We start from the raw sequence: 21876 nt of genomic DNA, 5'->3' as shown, positions 1-21876 counted from the left end.
CAGGGACATAAGGTAAAAAGGAAGACTTACCCGCGGTAGCCGTAGACACCAGGTCAGTGAGGCCGTCGCCAAACAAAACCATACCGTTAAAGGTAGAGCCTCCATCGCCTTCTTAGAGTCAGCATCAGCATTCCATTGATGTAACCACAACACTCTCCTTGCAGAGACCGCCATGGCATTGGCCCTTGAACCCAAAAGGCCAATATCCCTTACAGCTTCTTTTAAATATGCTGCAGCGTCCCTAATGTGATCTAGAGTCAAAAGCACACTATCCCTGTCTAGGGAATCTACCTCAGATGACAAGTTATCTGCCCACTTTTCAATAGCGCTACTCACCCATGACGCAGCAACGGCAGGCCTGAGTAGCGACCCTGTAGTGACATAAATGGATTTAAGTGTATTTTCCTGCTTACGATCCGCAGGATCCTTTAGGGATGCCGTGTCGGGAGACGGAAGCGCCACCTTTTTGGATAGACGCGATAAAGCTTTGTCTACCGTGGGGATTGGCTCCAACCTTTCCCTGTCCCCAGAGGGGAACGGATATGCCACTGGAATTCTTTTGGGAACATGTATCTTTTTGTCAGGATTTTCTCAAGCCTTTTCAAAAAGTGCGTTCAGTTCATGAGAGGGAGGAAACATTACCTCAGGTTTCTTTCCTTTAAACATACAGACCCTTGTATCAGGGACAGCAGGGTCCTCAGTAATATGTAGTACGTCCTTTATCGCCACAATCATGTACCGAATACTCTTGGCCAGTTTTGGATGTAATCTGGCATCACTATAGTCGACACTAGAATCAGAGTCCGTGTCGGTATCTATATCTACTATCTGGCCAAATGCACGTTTCTGCGACCCCAAAGGGGTCTGGGTCTGTGACAAAGCATCTTCCATGGATTTTCTCCATGTTTGGTTCTTAAACTCAGATTTATCAAATCTCTTAGTCAATTTTGTCACATTTTCATTTAAAACACTCAACATATTCACCCAATCATCCGTCGGCGGTGCCAACACAGCCACTCTCACAGTATTTTCTGTCCCCACTCCAGCCTCCTCCTGGGAAGAGCATTCCGCCTCAGACTTGTTGACACACACGTACCGACAGGCACAACCACACTGGGGCTATAGGAGACAGACCCACAATAAAGCCTGCAAGAGGGACACAGAGAGAGATCTGCCAGCTCACACCCAGCGCCTATCCCGGTACTGAGGCCAGTAAGGTGACTGCCCAGCCCTGTTAGCGCTTTTAATATAATCAATCAGCACCAAATTGCCTGTGCCCCCTGCCCCGTTTTTCACCCTGTTACTTGTACAGCAGTGCGGAGGACAGGGTCAGCGTCTCTGCAGCTTCTGAGGAGAGAGAAGATGGCGCTGGTCAGAGCTGTGCGGCTAAGTCATGCCCCCTAAATGGCGCGCTTCAGTCCCGCTCAAAATACTGATTATACTGGCGGGGGTCCCTGAACTAGTGGCCGGAGCACTGTTACTATACATGCCAGTCTGATCTGAGGTCTCATGCTGCCCAGGGCGCCCCCACTGCGCCCTGCAGTGCCGTGATAAGCGTGGGAGCATGGCGCGCTGCGCGGTACGTCTTTTGCCGTCACTGAAGTCTTCTGCCTTCTCATACTCACCCGGCTTCTATCTTCCGGCTTTTGTGAGGGGGCGACGGCGCGGCTCTGGGAACAAGCAGCTAGGCCAGGCTTTTTCAACCAGTGTTCCGTGCCACACTAGTGTGCCGCGACCAGTTGCAAGGTGTGCCGCGGAGCCTGAGCAGCTTCCTGCACCTTCAGAGTGAACTGTTGGCCTGGGCTCTTCTTCGAGGATCAGTCGTGCTTTGGCAATGACCTATGCCTTGAAGACACGGCGGTGTGATATCATAGGTCACGGACGTCGCTTCTCACCACCCAGTCAGCCCACCCGCCTGCATACACATATTCCAATTCCCACCTGCATCCACAGCTTTCCTTGCCCACCCACATCCACACCTGCCCGACCGCCCGCTGTTCAGTATTCGCAGCACTCCACTATGAACAAACCCCACCACTGAGGAACAGGAAGGAGGACAGCTGACTGGAAGGGGTTAATATTTGTTTTTTTATTTCTCCTGTGGGGAGCAATAGAATTTATGTGGGGAGCAATGTGATTTTTTTTCTATGTAGACCAATGTATGTGCACATTTTTTTTTACTGTGAGGGCCAATGTGTGTTTTTTGTTTTTTTTCCTGTGGGGAACTGATGGTGTGCCTTGGGAATTTTAAAATATTGTTCGGTGTGCCGCCAGTAAAAAAAAAGCTTGAAAATCACTGAGCTAGGCGTATTGTAGTGGAGCTAATGGTGTCCAGTAGCCTAAGAAGCAGAGCCCTTGAACTCTTAAGAAGTAGGTCTGCTTCTCTCCCCTCACTCCCACGATGCAGGGAGCCTGTAGCCAGCAGGTCTCCCTGAAAATAACAAAACTAAATAAAGTCTTTTTCTGAGAAACTCAGGAGAGCTCCTCAGTGTGCATCCAGTCTCACTGGGCACAGAATCTAACTGGAGTCTGGGGGAGGGGCATAGAGGGAGGAGCCAGTTCACACCCATTCAAAGTCTTATAGTGTGCCCATGTCTCCTGCGGATCCCGTCTATACCCCATGGTTCTTGAAGCATCCCCAGCATCCTCTAGGACGTATGAGAAATATTGTCTGCAAAATTGCTGTGAAATATGTGTGCACTATACAAATAACTGTTAAAAAAGTATATGCATAGATATGCTATTTTTCCACACTTTGCTTTTGCGTAATATAACTCCAAACTCTGCAGCAGCTCCTATGTAACTCCAAACTCTGCAGCAGCACCTACGTAACTCCCAACTCTGCAGCAGCACCTTTGTAACTCCCAACTCTGCAGCAGCTCCTATGTAACTCCCAACTCTGCAGCAGCTCCTATGTAACTCCCAACTCTGGAGCAGCTCCTATGTAACTCCCAACTCTACAGCAGCTCCTATTTAACTCCCAACTCTGCAGCAGCTTCTATGTAACTCCCAACTCTGCAGCAGCACCTCTGTAACTCCCAACTCTGCAGCAACTCCTATGTGTTTATCTCTAGACACTGAGTCTTTGTCTTACTCTTAGTAAAAAAAAAAATGCCTTAAAATAACAGAAGAAAAAATGAACGCTCTGCAGGACTATTTTCTAAGAACTACAGGTCACACACTAAATATCCGGCAAAACAAGAATGATTACTAGCTTTTACTAGATATAATAATAATTTTATTTATATAGCGATTTTCTCCCTGTACACGACCGTACTATCCTTGCCAAAAATGTAAACTATGACATGAACTTTTTCAGTGCTAGATCAGCGACCTATAAGCCACATGAAGAACAAATGTTATTTCAGACATTAAAGCATGATCATATTGACTGCACCAGAAACATTACTCGCAGAGTTATAAATAGAAACCTGCTCATAGTTGGGTTCATTCAGAGTTGCATACAGATGCGGCCATAGCATGGTCGTAAAGTAAAAAGTATAGCCCACAATTCCATCTACAGACCCACAGGACACTTATCCTACTTGTGAACATAGCTATAAGTGGAGTGCCTACGATTCTAAATCACTATAATGCACAGTATGAAAATTAGCAAGCTCCACGCGCAAAACGGACTTGCCTGCAACACTGTCATCATACCTCTAATAAAGAAAGGCTCTTTTCCTCATTGCAGAAAAGAACATTTCTAGGCATAGTTTAAGTAATGGAATAAAAACATTAAAATGGAAAAAAGAGTAACGTTATAAAAAATTGCTTTCGGACATCAAAAATATAATTTGGATGCATTCTGTGGATCACTGACGCTCACAACGTATTATTGCTACAGGCACCATTTCTTGTAATCAAGGTATCCAGGCCACCAGCACCGCATGTGGTAAAAAGTCCCACAGATCAACCACACTTACAGTAAAGAACCCTTCCCTAAGCTCATTGTGTGGACCTTGGTATAAAAAGTCTAAGATGACACATCTACAGTATGTATTTACTTCCAATACATTTTCACACAATAAATAGATCACTTCAAAAGGCAACTTTTGTTCTCAAAGTAAATTAATCTAGGTTTTTTTTGTAATAGTTTAAACCTTAGATTAACATTATTAAATAGCACTCTCTGAACCCTTTGAAGTTATTGTGTGCTTCCTACAGTGTGCCGCCCACAACTAAACTCTATAATCATGTTACAGACTAATTACTTTACTGTAATTAGTAGCCACAGCTACTCACTCAGCTATGTACACTAGTATTCTTAAATCCTGTGTCATATCAGCTTTCCCCAAATGTCTTCCAGTGTAATTAGCACAGACATTGCCATGACTGAGATGCATAGAAACTAAAGCCCAGTACCCATGGGCCGATGCAGGAGAGATGTGTGCTGAGCGAACCGCTCAGCACACATCTCTCCTGCCGCTCAGCACAGCGCGATCTGTGCTGAGCGCGCGGGGGGAGACGGGGCCCAGCGGGTGAAGTGAGCGACCCGCTAGACTGGCCTGCATGCAGGCCAATCTAGCAGCAGCGATAGCGATGTGCGGGGCCACGCATCGCTATCGCTGAGGGGGCTACACACGGAGCGATCATGCTGATATTCTAAACAATCTAGTCAGATTGCTTAGAATATCGCTCCGTGAGTACCCCCCTATAGAATTTGACGGCAGATAAGAACCACTTGGCCCATCTAGTCAGCCCCTTTTTTTTTATCCTTTATGTAATCTCAACCCTTTTTGAACCTTAATTCTTTGTAAGGATATTCATATGCCTATCCCAAGCATGTTTAAATTGCTCTACAGTCTTAGCCTCTGCCACCTCTGATGGGAGACTATTCCACTTATCCACTACCCTTTCTGTGAAGTAATTTTTCCTTAAATTTCCCCTGAACCTCCCCCCCTCCAGTCTCAGTGTATGTCCTCGAGTTCTAATATTTCTCTTCCTTTGAAGAATGTTTCCCTCCTGAACTTTGTTAAGACCTTTGATATATTTGAAAGTTTCTATCATTCCCTTCTCTCTTCCAAACTATACATGTTAAGATCTTTTAGCCTTTCCGGGTACGTTTTGTGATGTAGGCCATGCACCATTTTAGTTGCCCTTCTTTGTACAATCTCTAATGTATTTATATCCTTCTGGAGATATGGTCTCCAGAACTGGACACAGTATTCCAGATGGGGCCGCACACAATGACCTATACAGTGGCATTATCACTTCTTTTTTCCTACTACTGATTCCTCTCCCTATGCAACCAAGCATCTGACTTGCCTTTCTCATTGCTTTGTTGCATTGCTTTCCTGCCTTCAAGTCACTTGAAATAGTGACTCCTAAATCCCTTTCCTCCTCAGTAGTTTCCATTATAGTACCCTTGATACTAAATTTAGCCTTTGGGTTTTTTAGACCTAAGTGCATGATTTTGCATTTTTTAGCATTATACTGTAGTTGCCACGTTCTTGACCATTTCTCAAGCCTACCTAGGTCATCAATCATTTGTTTTACCCCTCCCGGCGTGTCTACCCTGTTGCATATCTTTGTATCATCTGCAAAAAGGCATACTTTCCCTTCAATACCATCTGCAATGTCACCAACAAAGATATTAAAGAGAACTCATCCAAGTACAGATCCTGGGGTACTCCACTGGTAACATTTCCCTTCATAGATTGCACTCCATTAACTACAACTGTCTGTTTCCTATCCTGCAACCAGGCTCTTATCCATTTAACTGTTTTATAATCCACCCCCACGCTTTCAAGTTTATTTAGCAGTCTGCGATGTGGGACAGTGTCAAATGCCTTATTAAAGTCTAGATATGCTACATCTACAGCTCCCCCTTGATCTATTATTTTCGTCACAGAGTCAAAAAAGTCAATAATATTTGTTTGGCATGATCTACCACCAGTAAATCCATGCTGTTTTGGATCCTGGAAGTGGTTTGATTTAAGATATTCCACAACTCTTTCTTTTAATAGTTTTTCCATTACTTTCCCCACTACTGATGTAAGGCTTACTGGTCTGTAGTTACTTGCTTCTTCCTTGCTTCCACTTTTGTGCAGTGGAACTACATTTGCTCTTTTCCAGTCCTCTGGAATAGCACCTGTATTTAGTGACTGGTTAAATAATTCTGTTAATGGTGTAACCAGCACATCTTTTAGCTCTTTGAGTATCCTTGGGTGTATCCCATCTGGTCCCATTGATTTATCCACTTTTATTTGTGAAAGTTCTGTTAGGACCTTCTCCTCTGTAAATGTACTTTCATCTACCTTATTTTTATGAATGTCCTTGCAACTTAACTGTGGCCCCATCCCTTCTTCTGTAGTAAATACTGAGCAAAAATAATTATTTAGGTGATCTGCTATTGCCTTGTCACCCTCCACCAAATGCTCACTCTCTGTCTTAAGTCTTATTATTCCTCCATTTGATTTTCTCCTTTCACTTATATACTTAAAAAAAGTTTTGCCCCCTTTATCTACTGACTGGGCCATTTTTTCCTCAGCTTCTGCCTTTGCACGTCTGATCACTTTCTTAGCATCCTTCCGTCTGTCAAGATACACCTCTTTGTCGTTATTATTTTGAGTCTGTTTGTATTTCCTAAAAGCCATCTTTTTTGCTTTCACACTAGTTGATACTTCTTTTGTGAACCACACTGGCTTCCTTTTCCTGGTGCTTTTCCTAACCCTTTTGATACAAAGATCAGTTGCACTGAGTATTTCACTTTTCAGTTTTTCCCACCTCTCCTGCACTCCTTCCAAGTTCCACCAGTCTGCCAATGAATCACTTAAACATATCCCCATTTTTGCAAAATCAGCATTTCTAAAATCCAACACCTTTGTTTTTGTGTGACAGGAGTTGGATCCTGTCTGTATACTAAACCATACTGCTTGATAATCACTGGATCCCAGATGCTCACCCACATATATGTCGGATATCCTATCACCATTTTTAAGAATTAAATCTAATATTGAATCTTTGCGAGTGGGCTCCCTCACCAATTGCTTGAGAGATGCTCCCTGTAAGGAATGTAGAAATTTGCCACTTGTAGCTGAACTTGCAAAAGACCCCTCCCAATTTACATCAAGTAAATTAAAGTCTCCCATGATTATGACTTCTCCCTTTAAAGCCATTTTAGTGATGTCCAACAATAGGTTCCTGTCCAAATCCTGCCCCTGGCCTGGTGGTCTATAGATCACCCCAATGCGAATAACATCCTTCTCCCCGGTTTGTATGGTGACCCAAAGGGCCTCAGTTTTGTCTTCAATATTTTGTATTAAAGTAGCATTTATGCTTTTTTTCACATACATTGCTACCCCTCCTCCTATTCTTCCTATTCTATCTTTCCTAAATAAATTGTATCCTGTTATAGCTATATCCCAGTCATGATTTTCATTGCACCATGACTCTGTAATTGCCACAAAATCCAGGTTATCCCTTGTCATTATCGCAATTAGCTCTGGAATTTTGTCTCCTAAGCTCCTAGCATTTGCACACATAGCTTTAAGATTTTTGTCTGTGCATTTGTTATTAGTAGCCATGTCCAGACTGTACAAAATAAATGACAAGTTTAAAGTAGAAATTACCTGTTTGGGGATGTTGCTCAGTGTTTGATATATATATATATATATATATATATATATATATATATATATATATATATAAAAAACACACGGGGGGTGGGGGATATAGCGACCAATGGTGTCTTAAAACAAACCATTGGTCGCTATATCCCCCACCCCCCGTGTGTTATTAATCCATTGCTACAGGGAACCACCATCCCTGTGTTTTTGGGGGACAGCTGACGCCCTGTATTAACCCATAGGGAGTGTCATTTATTTCGACTACACGTGGTTTTTAGAGTTCTGGTGTTGTACACAAGTGGCGCAATAATCTCCCCCCTTTTTAAAAAAAAAAAAAATATATATATATATATATATTTTTTTTTTTTTTTTTACTAATCAGGAATCACACTGTGTCCTTTACACCATGAATACACCTCTCTAAATGTAAAATAAGAATTTACTTACCGATAATTCTATTTCTCATAGTCCGTAGTGGATGCTGGGGACTCCGTAAGGACCATGGGGAATAACGGCTCCGCAGGAGACTGGGCACATCTAAAGAAAGCTTTAGGACTATCTGGTGTGCACTGGCTCCTCCCCCTATGACCCTCCTCCAAGCCTCAGTTAGGATACTGTGCCCGGACGAGCGTACACAATAAGGAAGGATTTTGAATCCCGGGTAAGACTCATACCAGCCACACCAATCACACCGTATAACATGTGATCTGAACCCAGTTAACAGCATGATAACAGAGGAGCCTCTGAAAGATGGCTCACAACAATAATAACCCGATTTTTGTAACAATAACTATGTACAAGTATTGCAGACAATCCGCACTTGGGATGGGCGCCCAGCATCCACTACGGACTATGAGAAATAGAATTATCGGTAAGTAAATTCTTATTTTCTCTAACGTCCTAAGTGGATGCTGGGGACTCCGTAAGGACCATGGGGATTATACCAAAGCTCCCAAACGGGCGGGAGAGTGCGGATGACTCTGCAGCACCAAATGAGAGAACTCCAGGTCCTCCTCAGCCAGGATATCAATTTTGTAGAATTTTACAAACGTATTTGCTCCTGACCAAGTAGCTGCTCGGCAAAGTTGTAAAGCCGAGACCCCTCGGGCAGCCGCCCAAGATGAGCCCACCTTCCTTGTGGAGTGGGCATTTACAGATTTTTGGCTGTGGCAGGCCTGCCACAGAATGTGCAAGCTGAATTGTACTACAAATCCAACGAGCAATAGTCTGCTTAGAAGCAGGAGCACCCAGCTTGTTGGGTGCATACAGGATAAACAGCGAGTCAGATTTCCTGACTCCAGCCCTCCTGGAAACATATATTTTCAGGGCCCTGACAACGTCTAGCAACTTGGAGTCCTCCAAGTCCCTAGTAGCCACAGGCACCACAAATAGGTTGGTTCAGGTGAAACGCTGAAAACCACCTTAGGGAGAAACTGAGGACGAGTCCTCAATTCCGCCCTGTCCGAATGGAACATCAGATAAGGGCTTTTTCAGGATAAAGCCGCCAATTCTGACACGCGCCTGGCCCAGGCCAGGGCCAACAGCATGACCACTTTCCATGTGAGATATTTTAACTCCACAGATTTAAGTGGTTCAAACCAATGTGACTTTTGGAACCCAAAACTACATTGAGATCCCAAAGTGCCACTGGAGGCACAAAAGGAGGCTGTATATGCAGTACCCCTTTTACAAACGTCTGAACTTCAGGGACTGAAGCTAGTTCTTTTTGGAAGAAAATTGACAGGGCCGAAATTTGAACCTTAATGGACCCCAATTTCAGGCCCATAGACACTCCTGTTTGCAGGAAATGTAGGAATCGACCCAGTTGAATTTCCACCGTCGGGCCTTACTGGCCTCGCACCACGCAACATATTTTCGCCAATTGCGGTGATAATGTTTTTGCGGTTACATCCTTCCTGGCTTTGATCAGGATAGGGATGACTTCATCCGGAATGCCTTTTTTCCTTCAGGATCCGGCGTTCAACCGCCATGCCGTCAAACGCAGCCGCGGTAAGTCTTGGAACAGACAGGGTCCTTGCTGGAGCAGGTCCCTTCTTAGAGGTAGAGGCCACGGATCCTCCGTGAGCATCTCTTGAAGTTCCGGTTACCAAATCCTTCTTGGCCAATCCGGAGCCACGAATATAGTGCTTACTCCTCTCCATCTTATCAATCTCAGTACCTTGGGTATGAGAGGCAGAGGAGGGAACACATACCCTGACTGGTACACCCACGGTGTTACCAGAGCGTCTACAGCTATTGCCTGAGGGTCCCTGGACCTGGCGCAATACCTGTCGAGTTTTTCCCAACGGTTTATAATCATGTGGAAGACTTCTGGGTGAAGTCCCCACTCTCCCGGGTGGAGGTCGTGCTGAGGAAGTCTGCTTCCCAGTTGTCCACTCCCGGAATGAATACTGCTGACAGTGCTATCACATGATTTTCCGCCCAGCGAAGAATCCTTGCAGCTTCTGCCATTGCCCTCCTGCTTCTTGTGCCACCCTGTCTGTTTACGTGGGTGACTGCCGTGATGTTGTCCGACTGGATCAACACCGGCTGACCTTGAAGCAGAGGTCTTGCTAAGCTTAGAGCATTGTAAATGTCCCTTAGCTTCAGGATATTTATGTGAAGTGATGTCTCCAGGCTTGACCATAAGTCCTGGATATTCCTTCCCTGTGTGACTGCTCCCCAGCCTCGCAGGCTGGCATCCGTGGTTACCAGGACCCAGTCCTGAATGCCGAATCTGCGGCCCTCTAGAAGATGAGCACTCTGCAACCACCACAGGAGGGACACCCTTGTCCTTGGTGACAGGGTTATCCGCTGATGCATCTGAAGATGCGACCCGGACCATTTGTCCAGCAGGTCCCACTGGAAAGTTCTTGCGTGGAATCTGCCGAATGGGATTGCTTCGTAGGAAGCCACCATTTTACCCAGAACCCTTGTGCATTGATGCACTGAGACTTGGCTCGGTTTTAGGAGGTTCCTGACTAGCTCGGATAACTCCCTGGCTTTCTCCTCCGGGAGAAACACCTTTTTCTGGACTGTGTCCAGGATCATCCCTAGGAACAGAAGACAAGTCGTCGGAACCAGCTGCGATTTTGGAATATTGAGAATCCAACCGTGCTGCAGCAACACTACCTGAGATAGTGCTACACCGACCTCCAACTGTTCCCTGGATCTTACCCTTATCAGGGAATTGTCCAAGTAAGGGATAACTAAAATTCCCTTCCTTTGAAGGAATATCATAATTTCGGTCATTACCTTGGTAAAGACCCGGGGTGCCGTGGACCATCCATACGGCAGCGTCTGAACTGATAGTGACAGTTCTGTACCATAAACCTGAGGTACCCTTGGTGAGAAGGGTAAATTTTGACATGAAGGTAAGCATCCTTGATGTCCCGAGACATCATGTAGTCCCCTTCTTCCAGGTTCGCAATCACTGCTCTGAGTGACTCAATCTTGAATTTGAACCTCTGTATGTAAGTGTTCAAAGATTTTAGATTTAGAATCGGTCTCACCGAGCCGTCCGGCTTCGGTACCACAACAGTGTGGAATAATACCCAGTTCCCTGTTGCAGGAGGGGTATCTTGATTATCACCTGCTGGGAATACAGCTTGTGAATGGCTTCCAAAACTGTCTCCCTGTCAGAAGGAGACATCGGTAAAGCCGACTTTAGGAAACGGCGAGGGGGAGACGTCTCGAATTCTAATTTGTACCCCTGAGATATCACCTGAAGGATCCAGGGGTCTACTTGCGAGTGAGGCCACTGCGCGCTGAAATTCATTGAGACGGGCCCCCCACCGTGCCCGATTCTGCTTGTAAAGCCCCAGCGTATACTGAGGGCTTGGCAGAGGCGGGAGAGGGTTTCTGTTCCTGGGAACTGGCTGATTTCTGCAGCCTTTTTCCTCTCCCTCTGTCACGGGGCAGAAATGAGGAACCTTTTGCCCGCTTATCCACGAAAAGACTGCGCCTGATAATACGGCGTCTTCTCATGTTGAGAGGCGACCTGGGGTACAAACGTGGATTTCCCAGCTGTTGCCGTGGCCACCAGGTCTGAAAGACCGACCCCAAATAACTCCTCCCCTTAATAAGGCAATACTTCCAAATGCCGTTTGGAATACGCATCACCTGACCACTGACGTGTCCATAACCCTCTACTGGTAGAAATGGATAACGCACTTAGACTTGATGCCAGTCGGCAAATATTCCGCTGTGCATCACGCATATATAGAAATGCATCTTTCAAATGCTCTATAGGCAAAAATATACTGTCCCTATCTAGGGTATCAATATTTTCAGTCAGGGAATCCGACCACGCCAACCCAGCACTGCACATCCAGGCTGAGGCGATTGCTGGTCGCAGTATAACACCAGTATGTGTGTAAATACATTTTAGGATACCCTCCTGCTTTCTATCAGCAGGATCCTTAAGGGCGGCCATCTCAGGAGAGGATAGAGCCCTTACAAGCGTGTGAGCGCTTTATCCACCCTAGGGGGTGTTTCCCAACGCACCCTAACCTCTGGCGGGAAAGGATATAATGCCAATAACATTTTAGAAATTATCAGTTGTTATCGGGGGAAACCCACGCATCATCACACACCTCATTTAATTTCTCAGATTCAGGAAAACTACAGGTAGTTTTTCCTCACCAAACATAATACCCCTTTTTGGTGGTACTCGTATTATCAGAAATGTGTAAAACATTTTTCATTGCCTCAATCATGTAACGTGTGGCCCTACTGGAAGTCACATTTGTCTCTTCACCGTCGACACTGGAGTCAGTATCCGTGTCGGCGTCTATATCTGCCATCTGAGGTAACGGGCGCTTTAGAGCCCCTGACGGCCTATGAGACGTCTGGACAGGCACAAGCTGAGTAGCCGGCTGTCTCATGTCAACCACTATCTTTTATACAGAGCTGACACTGTCACGTAATTTCTTCCAACAGTTCATCCACTCAGGTGTCGACCCCCTAGGGGGTGACATCACTATTACAGGCAATCTGCTCCGTCTCCACGTCATTTTTCTCCTCATACATGTCGACACAAAAGTACCGACATACAGCACACACACAGGGAATGCTCTGATAGAGGACAGGACCCCACTAGCCCTTTGGGGAGACAGAGGGAGAGTTTGCCAGCACACACCAGAGCGCTATATATATACAGGGATAACCTTATATAAGTGTTTTTCCCCTTATAGCTGCTGTATAGTTAATACTGCGCCTAATTTGTGCCCCCCTCTCTTTTTTAACCCTTTCTGTAGTGTAGTGACTGCAGGGGAGAGCCAGGGAGCTTCCCTCCAACGGAGCTGTGAGGGAAAATGGCGCCAGTGTGCTGAGGAGATAAGGCCGCCGATAAGGGGGCGGAGCCTATCTCCCGTTTTTTTTTTTTTTTTTTTGGCAGGGGTTAAATGCATCCATATAGCCCAGGAGCTATATGTGATGCATTTTTTGCCATCCAAGGTGTTTATTATTGCGTCTCAGGGCGCCCCCCCCAGCGCCCTGCACCCTCAGTGACCGGAGTGTGAAGTGTGCTGAGAGCAATGGCGCACAGCTGCAGTGCTGTGCGCTACCTTGTTGAAGACAGGACGTCTTCTGCCGCCGATTTTCCGGACCTCTTCTGCCTTCTGGCTCTGTAAGGGGGCCGGCGGCGCGGCTCTGGGACCCATCCAAGCTGGGCCTGTGATCGTCCCTCTGGAGCTAATGTCCAGTAGCCTAAGAAGTCCAATCCACTCTGCACGCAGGTGAGTTCGCTTCTTCTCCCCTTAGTCCCTCGATGCAGTGAGCCTGTTGCCAGCAGGTCTCACTGAAAATAAAAAACCTAAACTAAAACTTTCACTAAGAAGCTCAGGAGAGCCCCTAGTGTGCACCCTTCTCGTTCGGGCACAGAGATCTAACTGAGGCTTGGAGGAGGGTCATAGGGGGAGGAGCCAGTGCACACCAGATAGTCCTAAAGCTTTCTTTAGATGTGCCCAGTCTCCTGCGGAGCCGTTATTCCCCATGGTCCTTACGGAGTCCCCAGCATCCACTTAGGACGTTAGAGAAAGATATAGTACACCTGACCACAATGAGCAAATGATCAAAGGAGGTAAACACCAGAGAGCATGCAATAATAAACTATGTTTCACTGTGCAACTTCCCCACACATGCAATGCCAATTACAAGCCAATTATTACATCAAAAAACATACATGAGTTTGCATAAGAGAGAGCTGTAGTGAGCAGTTTGGGGATGTCTTTTCATAGTGTAAAAAGACAGATAACATTGGTACAGGTGAGAATTCAGATGGTTTTGGTAAGCTATAGACATAAATTTGAGTAGTTGCAGATGAAGTGGAAAGGTATAGTAGCGTTCCTATCACAGATTTAAGTTATAAGTATGGGTTACTCAGGCAGGAGTAGTTTGATGTGTAGAGGATCTGGACTCACATTTGTTTGAAAGATGTCCTTTAGTGGTCCAGATTGTGGATAGATTGTTGTCCTTCTGTTTTCCTTCGGTTTAACGTCGGTGTAACGTCGAAATTATTTTTAAACTTGTAGTAATCCTTTGAATAATGTCCTTTGAAGTAATGGCCCACAAGCCTACGGCCTAAGCCTTCCTGATGCTACATGTACTTACATGTATCTACAAAAATGGAATCTGCCATATCCTGGGTCAGTTTGTCTAAATCTGTCTGTAACAAGTTACAGTCCTGCTCTGCGTTAACAACCCCGTATGGAAACAGTTTGGCTTAGAGCGGGGCTGCATGAGTATCTAAGAAAAAAAGTAATCAGTTTAGTTACTGTATCTAACGAATGCACAGCAGTCATCTACAGCCTGATTCTCTGTTCTGCCGATCCGATTCGCTGATAAGTGGCCATCGGTGATCATCACAACATCATAGAAATTCTGACTCGCCAATCTCCACCATATTTTGGTCAGAATCGGCGAGTCGGGGAAATCCAACATGTTGAACCCCCAACCATGGCAGAATAGGGAATCGCCCTGGTTTCTGCCTGATGTATGAGCCCCATAATCCAGTACTATATTCAATCTGTAAGAGACAGGGGATTGTGTACTCCTCTTACACTACCATAGGGAGTGGGATCTGCTAAAAGAAAATCTACAACCTAATTTAAAATATTCAAAATTAGTGGAAAGTAAAAAAATAAAACAAAAACAACAAAAAAAGGAGGAGTGGGGTGTTGGTGGGTAAATATGTAATCATTCACAGTGTCCAAGTATTCAATATATAAAGTCCAGGGACGAGTCACTATATTTAAATGATTAACGTCATTGGAGATAATGGAAACCAGATCAGATGTGAATATAAAGTAGTGAGATAACCTTTTGGGTTCATATATTTGCAGATCTGTTATCTCTCACGGTTGTAAAACACGTGGAACAGCGCTCACTTGATAAAGATTTACTTGTCAACATCAATAATCACAAAAGCTCAGCATTATGTAACAATGACAGTGGCAAGGGACACTTCTAAAGGTCACAAACATTTTGCTGACAATCAGGGAATGGAGATAGTACATTTGGCCATTTCATCAGCATTAATATACACAGTGGGACGCCAATTATCCAAACTTAATGGGTTGAGGGTTCGTTATATCAAATACAAATATTTCATGTAAAAGGGGGTCCTCACATTTCTTAAGATTCTATGAAACGGTTTCCTAGCTAGATTAAATAATCACAATGCGTTATCTACGATTTGCACTATTCTTCAAATACCTATTTGACATTGACTATTCCTGGGTGTTGTCGTCTGCTCTACTAAGTGCCGGCTCTGTGCTGCGTGCTTTCTTCCATACCACTATCATTGTGTTTACTGCTGTACCACAGGAAATGCATATGTCATTATTTTAGTTTTTCAATGTAATTGATTTGCTTTTATTTGCGCTTGCTTTCTGCCATTTCTCAGAGAACAAGTGTGTCACTGCCGACATGGTAGCACAAAATGCACTCTACTGCATCCTGTCCAACAGGAAGAAATATCAGACAAAGCTGTAATTCTAAGCCGGGTTGCTGAGAAATATGGCGAGGCCGATAAAGGCAAGCATGACCAAACCCTGCGAGTCATATCTGCGCTCGCTCTAAAAAAATAAATAAACAACAAATATTTTGTGCGCTGTCATGGAGGCATGCCCATGGTCTACAAATGATCTGAAACAGATCTAGTAGTGGAATACTGACACATACTACTAATCAGATTTAAATGTTGCAAACATAATAAAACATTTCCATTTAGATGTGAAACCAGACATAGGGGTATATTCAATTAAAGTCGGATCCATTCCGACATGTATTTGTCGGAATGGATCCGGCAAACCCTATTCAATCCCATCTAAAATGCAACTTTTTCAAGTCGAATTTAGATGGGACCCAGAGGTGGAAAGGGGGGGTGAGCCGCGGGGGGACAGCCGGCGGCAGCCAGAGGAGATCAGCACTACGGAGTAGCGCTGCAGCAGGATGTCACTCAGCCGCCCGACCTCACGGCAGCTTCCACCCGGCTCCAGCAGTGCCGGGTGGAAGCTGCCGTGAGGTTGGGCGGGTGAGTGACATCCAGCTGCAGCGCTACTGTAGCGCTGATCTCCCTGTATGCCCGCCGTCTGTCCCCCTGTCTCCCTGCGGCTCCCCCCCCCCCCCCTCGCCTCCTCTGGGTCCATCTCATTCCGACATCATTTTGATGTCGGATTGAGATGGACGAAAAGGGGGCCAAAACCTGTCGGATTTGGCCACGTTTTCGACATCAACACGTGGATCGGCAGCTATTCCGCCGATCCACGTGCTTTTCGACAAGTCGAATGCCTCGACTTGTCGAAAATCATTGAATAGGTCGAATCACGTTTCAACCTTAAAAAGTCGAAAACTGTCGTCTTCCGACAGACGGCAGTTTTCGACTTCAATTGAATATACCCCATAATCGGTGGATTCTTACTAGTGTTCCAATTTGTGGCTCCTATACTCAGGAACATACTTGCATATGTACACAGATTTTTTAGTAAGAAGAAACATAGAATTTGATGGCAGATAAGAACCACTTGGCCCATCTAGTCTGCCCTAAATACATGTACACACTTACACACCAGGGTTCATTTTTTGTCAGGACTCAGGAACCAATTAAGTTACAAGCATATTTCTAGATTGTGGGAGGAAACCCACGCAAGAACCGGACGAATATACTCCACACAGTTAGGGTCGTGATGTGAACTGAACCCACGACCTCAGTTCTGCGAGGCAGTTATGCTAACCATTACACCGAAGTAGCTACAAGTGTACACAGCTGAGCAATTTTTTTTTATACAATTGCAATCTATTACCCAATAAATCTTAATATTTTGTTGCTTAAGTATGTTTGTTGTGCTATTTATATTTTTAATGTGATATAAAAAAAAAAAATGAAAAGAAAGACATTACTCTGTAAAAGCACACCATATAAAGACACAGGGCCTTACTCAGAGATTTGCACCTGCTACACTGTACGCAGCTGCTAAAAATATGTTAATGTTGCTGCTGCCTGGATTTGGATTGAGACGCCCCCTGGCAGCTTTGCAAATTACAGCGGCTGCCTACAATGACGCAGCATCCGTTGCAGACCAGTTGATTATTGAAGTCCTAAGTAGACCTACGGTCGTGCAGCATGGCCACAGGATGTAAGTTGCCGGTATTTTTGATGCCACTCCCCATTACCACCCCAAACTCTCCCTGACTGTCAATCACTTTGCTACCAAGTCCTCTTTGCGACCATTGCAGCACATGCGCAGTGTGACTTAGACGCATGCGCAGAAAGACGATAATCGCTCATCTGCGATATCATCGTGTTAGCGTACATGCCTGAAATCAGGACCATTCTTTCTTATCTCCTACAACAGAACTATAGCGATGTATATGAAATGCTGAATATTTGCCACTAAAAGTTTCTACTAAACAGTTTTATCCAAGTTTCTTCTACTATACCGCCATCTAGTGGGCAAAGAGTACATTGTTTTTTTCATTCATAGTAATGAAGTAATAGAGTAATAAAGTCGCTAAAATAAGCTTTTCTTTAGATAGCACAACATATTATGTTCTGTTTTAGAGAATGGTGAAACATTCACATCCTACTACAGTTGAACTTAAATTCTCTGGCACAGAACACACTAACATTAACATACCGAGTGTGGATCATTAGGTCGACCACTATTGCTGGACAGTGACTAGGTCGACACGGTCATTATGTCGACATGGAAAAATTTCGACATGAGTTTTTAATATTTTTTGTGTGTCATTTTCTTCGTAAAGTGACTGGGAACCCCACTTAGTGCACTGTGTCCCCTCGCATGGCCTGCTTCGATCTGACAGGTTACTATTGCCAATCATAGTCCACGTGGATCGTAAAGTATAAAAAAGATCCCAAAAAATTAAGAAAAAAAATGTGAAAAACTCATGTCGACCTTTTCATGTGTCGACCAATAGTGGTCGACCTACAGATGGGTCTATGTTTATCTTGGATAGTTTGCTGCGCCTAAGCACAACATGGTTTATTAACATAAACCCTTCATCTATTGTTCTCAGCTGCAATACAATACAGAGAACAATACAGCAGGGGGTTAAGTCATTACAGCAGGGGATTAAGTCCGACTGCCCTGGCTCAGTTAATCCTATTAAAGGTCAAGATAAACATGGACCCATCTGTAAATGCTGTCGGATACAGCATACCAGTATACTTTTTGGACTGTGGGAGGACACAAAAGCACCCAGAGGAAATCCACACAAACACAGGGAGAACATACAAACTCCACAAATATAGTGTCCTGGTTGGGATATAAACCATGGCCCCAGAGCTGGTAGGCTGAAAAATATCCATGATATAACTGGAGTGTTTATACTTGACTAAATATGCCCACAACACTTTCTTGCTCCTCTGCAACAGGCTGACATGTTAGGAGAGCAGTGCTTCTCTAACTAAACAAGCAGACAGTGAGTCACAGCTAGGCAAACTGTCTTTGTAAAAATGCAATGTGTGGATTGGATGACTCAAATATGGGGCAGGGTCTGTAATGTTACTGTAACATAAGTCAGATAAAATGCCTGTGAGATCGACAGACAGATGGGGTAAATTTACTAAGGTGGGAGTTTTTTTAGAACTGGTGATGTTTCCCATAGTAACCAATCAGATTCTTTTGCTTATCTTCTAGAAGCAGCTAGATAAATGTTACGTAGAATCTGATTGGTTGCTATGAGCAACATCACCAGTTCTAACAAAAGTCTCACCTTAGTAAATTTACTCTCCCATCAGATATCATGCGCACATGCTGTGAGATATCTCACAGTGTATGGCCACTCGATATCTCAGTTCCTTTCCTGGGTAGAGAAATTTCTCTTTTACTCCCCAGTGAAGGAACAGTGGTCAGCCACGTCAGTACATACACTGCCCGATGCGACTGACTTGTAACTTCAAAATATCGCATAGGACGGTCATGCTGGATGATCCGGCATGTCTGACCGAGCTACTGTATATTTTCAGATCGGTTGTGCACATAAACTGTACAATTGTCAGAGCACTTAAACCCGTAATGCACAGAAAAATACTACCACAATGGCTTGGCTGCTAGAAACAACACTTTCTAGCATCACAATACAGTAATTTGCATGAACTTTACAAATGTTAAAAACACATGTAAAGCTTATGTAAAATACTCCAAAGCTGTACAAGATGTCAAGTCAACACAGAACAATATATTTCACCTTCACGTTTTACTATGTGAAACAGTCAGTTTTGGGGTTTAGCGGACCTTTAACCCCATTGTTGCTGAGCCTATTTACGCATTTTTTGGGCTGGTCAAATTCTAACATCAAAACATACCTTCTAACAACCCCTATTTTGGTGGAACAGCTCCGCATGTCAGCCACTGTCACACCCACTAGTCACAGTGTCCCGCAGTGGGGTCAGAGGTTGGGAGTCCCCCCTTCATCCGCGTTGCTCTGCTGGTGAATAGATACTGTGAGCATGTGCGCAGTGTCTTTTCACGGAGCGCTTGGCATGATCCCCCAGCTAGATAAAAATGGGGGTCATGGCTCACAAGACCTACATTTCCCGTATGGCTACAGTCCCCTGCTGCAAGGCCACACCTCCTTTTTTAACATGTGTGCAGTTCCCAATCTCCACTTGCCAAAAGTTGGGCGGTATGATCAATCAGGAAGGCGGAAATAGAGAATCCTCTTATTTAGCACAAACATCCAGAGCAAATCATTAGTGTACAAAATGTGTCATAATAAACCTGCCAAGACGACACTTCTATGGCACTTACCTCCTCTATCATAGTGTCCAAAGCTGTAGAGATTTCTTCCTTTGTGCAGCTGCTGGAGAGCATGTTCCTCAGTCGCAAGCAATATTCCCTCATCTTAAAAAATAACAAAAAAACTAAAATGCAACATTCATCTTCCTATATTGTATGCATGTAACCAGTATATGAAACATTTGCACCACTGCAACAAAAAAAAAAAAATCACCAAGCTGCAATAAATAGTATTAGCATATAAAATATCAGCATATAAAATAGAAGATCCTACTATAGATTGAAGTAATTTGTTAAGGTTTTACTTTAATACATATATTAAGTATCTTTTCTGTCTGCTTGCCTTAATAAGAGGCGTCCTAACCAGTGACGGCTCGTATCTTTTTTAGATAGGGGGGCCGCCGCTACCCAAGTCGGAGAAGAGACGTATCCTGGTGACTGTGCAATGTAGCCGACAGGTGCCGGGACCAGTGCATGCGCAGTAGCGGCGGCGGCACTGCACATGCACAATCCCCCAGCTTCTATGGACCGCATCAGTTGCAGCCGGCTAGAGTTGACGAGGCAGGGAGGAACCAAGCTCTCTGCTCATCGTAGCCCGATATGGCAGTCCCAGAGGGAGGAAACACCTCCCAATGGCACTGCCTTGTGTGTCTGTGACAATGCAATACAGTACTTTTCGATAAAAAACCTGCCGTTTGATTTTCGACTTTTGGCAATTCGACATTTTATTCAATTCGACATGTCTGCAACGTTAAAATGCGGCTTTTCAACAAAAGTACATTCAATTGAAGAATGTCGATTCGACAATAGTGCTTTTCGACAGTCATTTCGTCAATTTCATTCCACCTCATTTTTCTGTCGTGAACATGTATTTTTTGGTGCTTTTTTTTTTTATTGCTAATAGCATGTCTATTTATATTTGAAGGGATTATATATTTGGTTTGTCTATTTAGGAGCCACAAGTATTATTTAATCGTTTTTTTAAAAGATTTTTTTTTTTTTTTTTTACTAACTACAATAATGAGAGGGGTGGCATTCTGTATGCCGGCGGTCGGGCTCCCGGCGCTCAGTATACCGGCGCCGGGAGCCCGACCGCCGGCATACCGACACTTATTTTCCCTCGTGGGGGTCCACGACCCCCATAGAGGGAGAATAAAATAGTGTGGCGCGCGTAGCGCGCCACCGTGCCCGTAGCGTGGCGAGCGCAGCGAGCCCGCAAGGGGCTCATTTGCGCTCGCCACACTGTCGGTCAGCCGGCGGTCGGGCTCCCGGCGCCGGTATGCTGGGCGCCGGGAGCCCGACCGCCGGCCAGCCGTAGTGAACCCTAATGAGAGATCAGTGCATGTTTTTCAGTTGGAAGGGGTGTGAACTGGTTAAAAATCCTGAAAAAAAATGCGTGGGGTCCCCCCTCCTAAGCATAACCAGCCTCGGGCTCTTTGAGCCGGTCCTGGTCGTAAAAATACGGGGGGAAAAATGACAGGGGTTCCCCCGTATTTTAACAACCAGCACCGGGCTCTGCGTCTAGTCCTGGTGCCAAAAAATAGGATTTTAATACCTACCGGTAAATCCTTTTCTCTTAGTCCGTAGAGGATGCTGGGGATGCTTCAAGAACCATGGGGTATAGACGGGATCCGCAGGAGACATGGGCACACTATAAGACTTTGAATGGGTGTGAACTGGCTCCTCCCTCTATGCCCCTCCTCCAGACTCCAGATATAGTAACTGTGCCCAGGGAGAAGGACATTTCGAGGAAAATTATTTATTTAATATATTAAAACTAAGGTGTGATACATACCAGCTCACACCTCAAACACGCCGTACAACATGGCATTCAACAACAATGCATGCAACAGCATGACCAACAACAGTCACAGATGGACTGAACTCAACGCAACATGAGCGTAACTACAACCAAACTGCAGATTCTGCCCGCACTGGAACGGGCGCCCAGCATCCTCTACGGACTAAGAGAAAATAAGATTTTACTCACCGGTAAATCTATTTCTCGTAGTCCGTAGTGGATGCTGGGAACTCCGAAAGGA

The 21876-nt window shown here is 44.8% G+C and overlaps 1 protein-coding gene across 2 annotated transcripts in view; it reads right to left on the bottom strand.

Annotated features, from left to right (window-relative positions):
• BLMH (bleomycin hydrolase) overlaps positions 1-21876 on the bottom strand; it is a 194887-nt gene that overhangs the window by 94137 nt on the left and 78874 nt on the right. For both annotated transcript variants that reach the window (XM_063955955.1, XM_063955954.1), the window contains exon 6: positions 19847-19939. In XM_063955955.1, the coding sequence (XP_063812025.1) occupies positions 19847-19939 (93 nt within the window). The remainder of the gene's footprint in view (positions 1-19846; positions 19940-21876) is intronic.

Source organism: Pseudophryne corroboree, chromosome 2, assembly GCF_028390025.1.
Source record: "Pseudophryne corroboree isolate aPseCor3 chromosome 2, aPseCor3.hap2, whole genome shotgun sequence".
Lineage (NCBI taxonomy): Eukaryota > Metazoa > Chordata > Amphibia > Anura > Myobatrachidae > Pseudophryne > Pseudophryne corroboree.
Note: the sequence above shows the minus strand (reverse complement) of the source record. Positions and strands in the feature narration are given on the sequence as shown.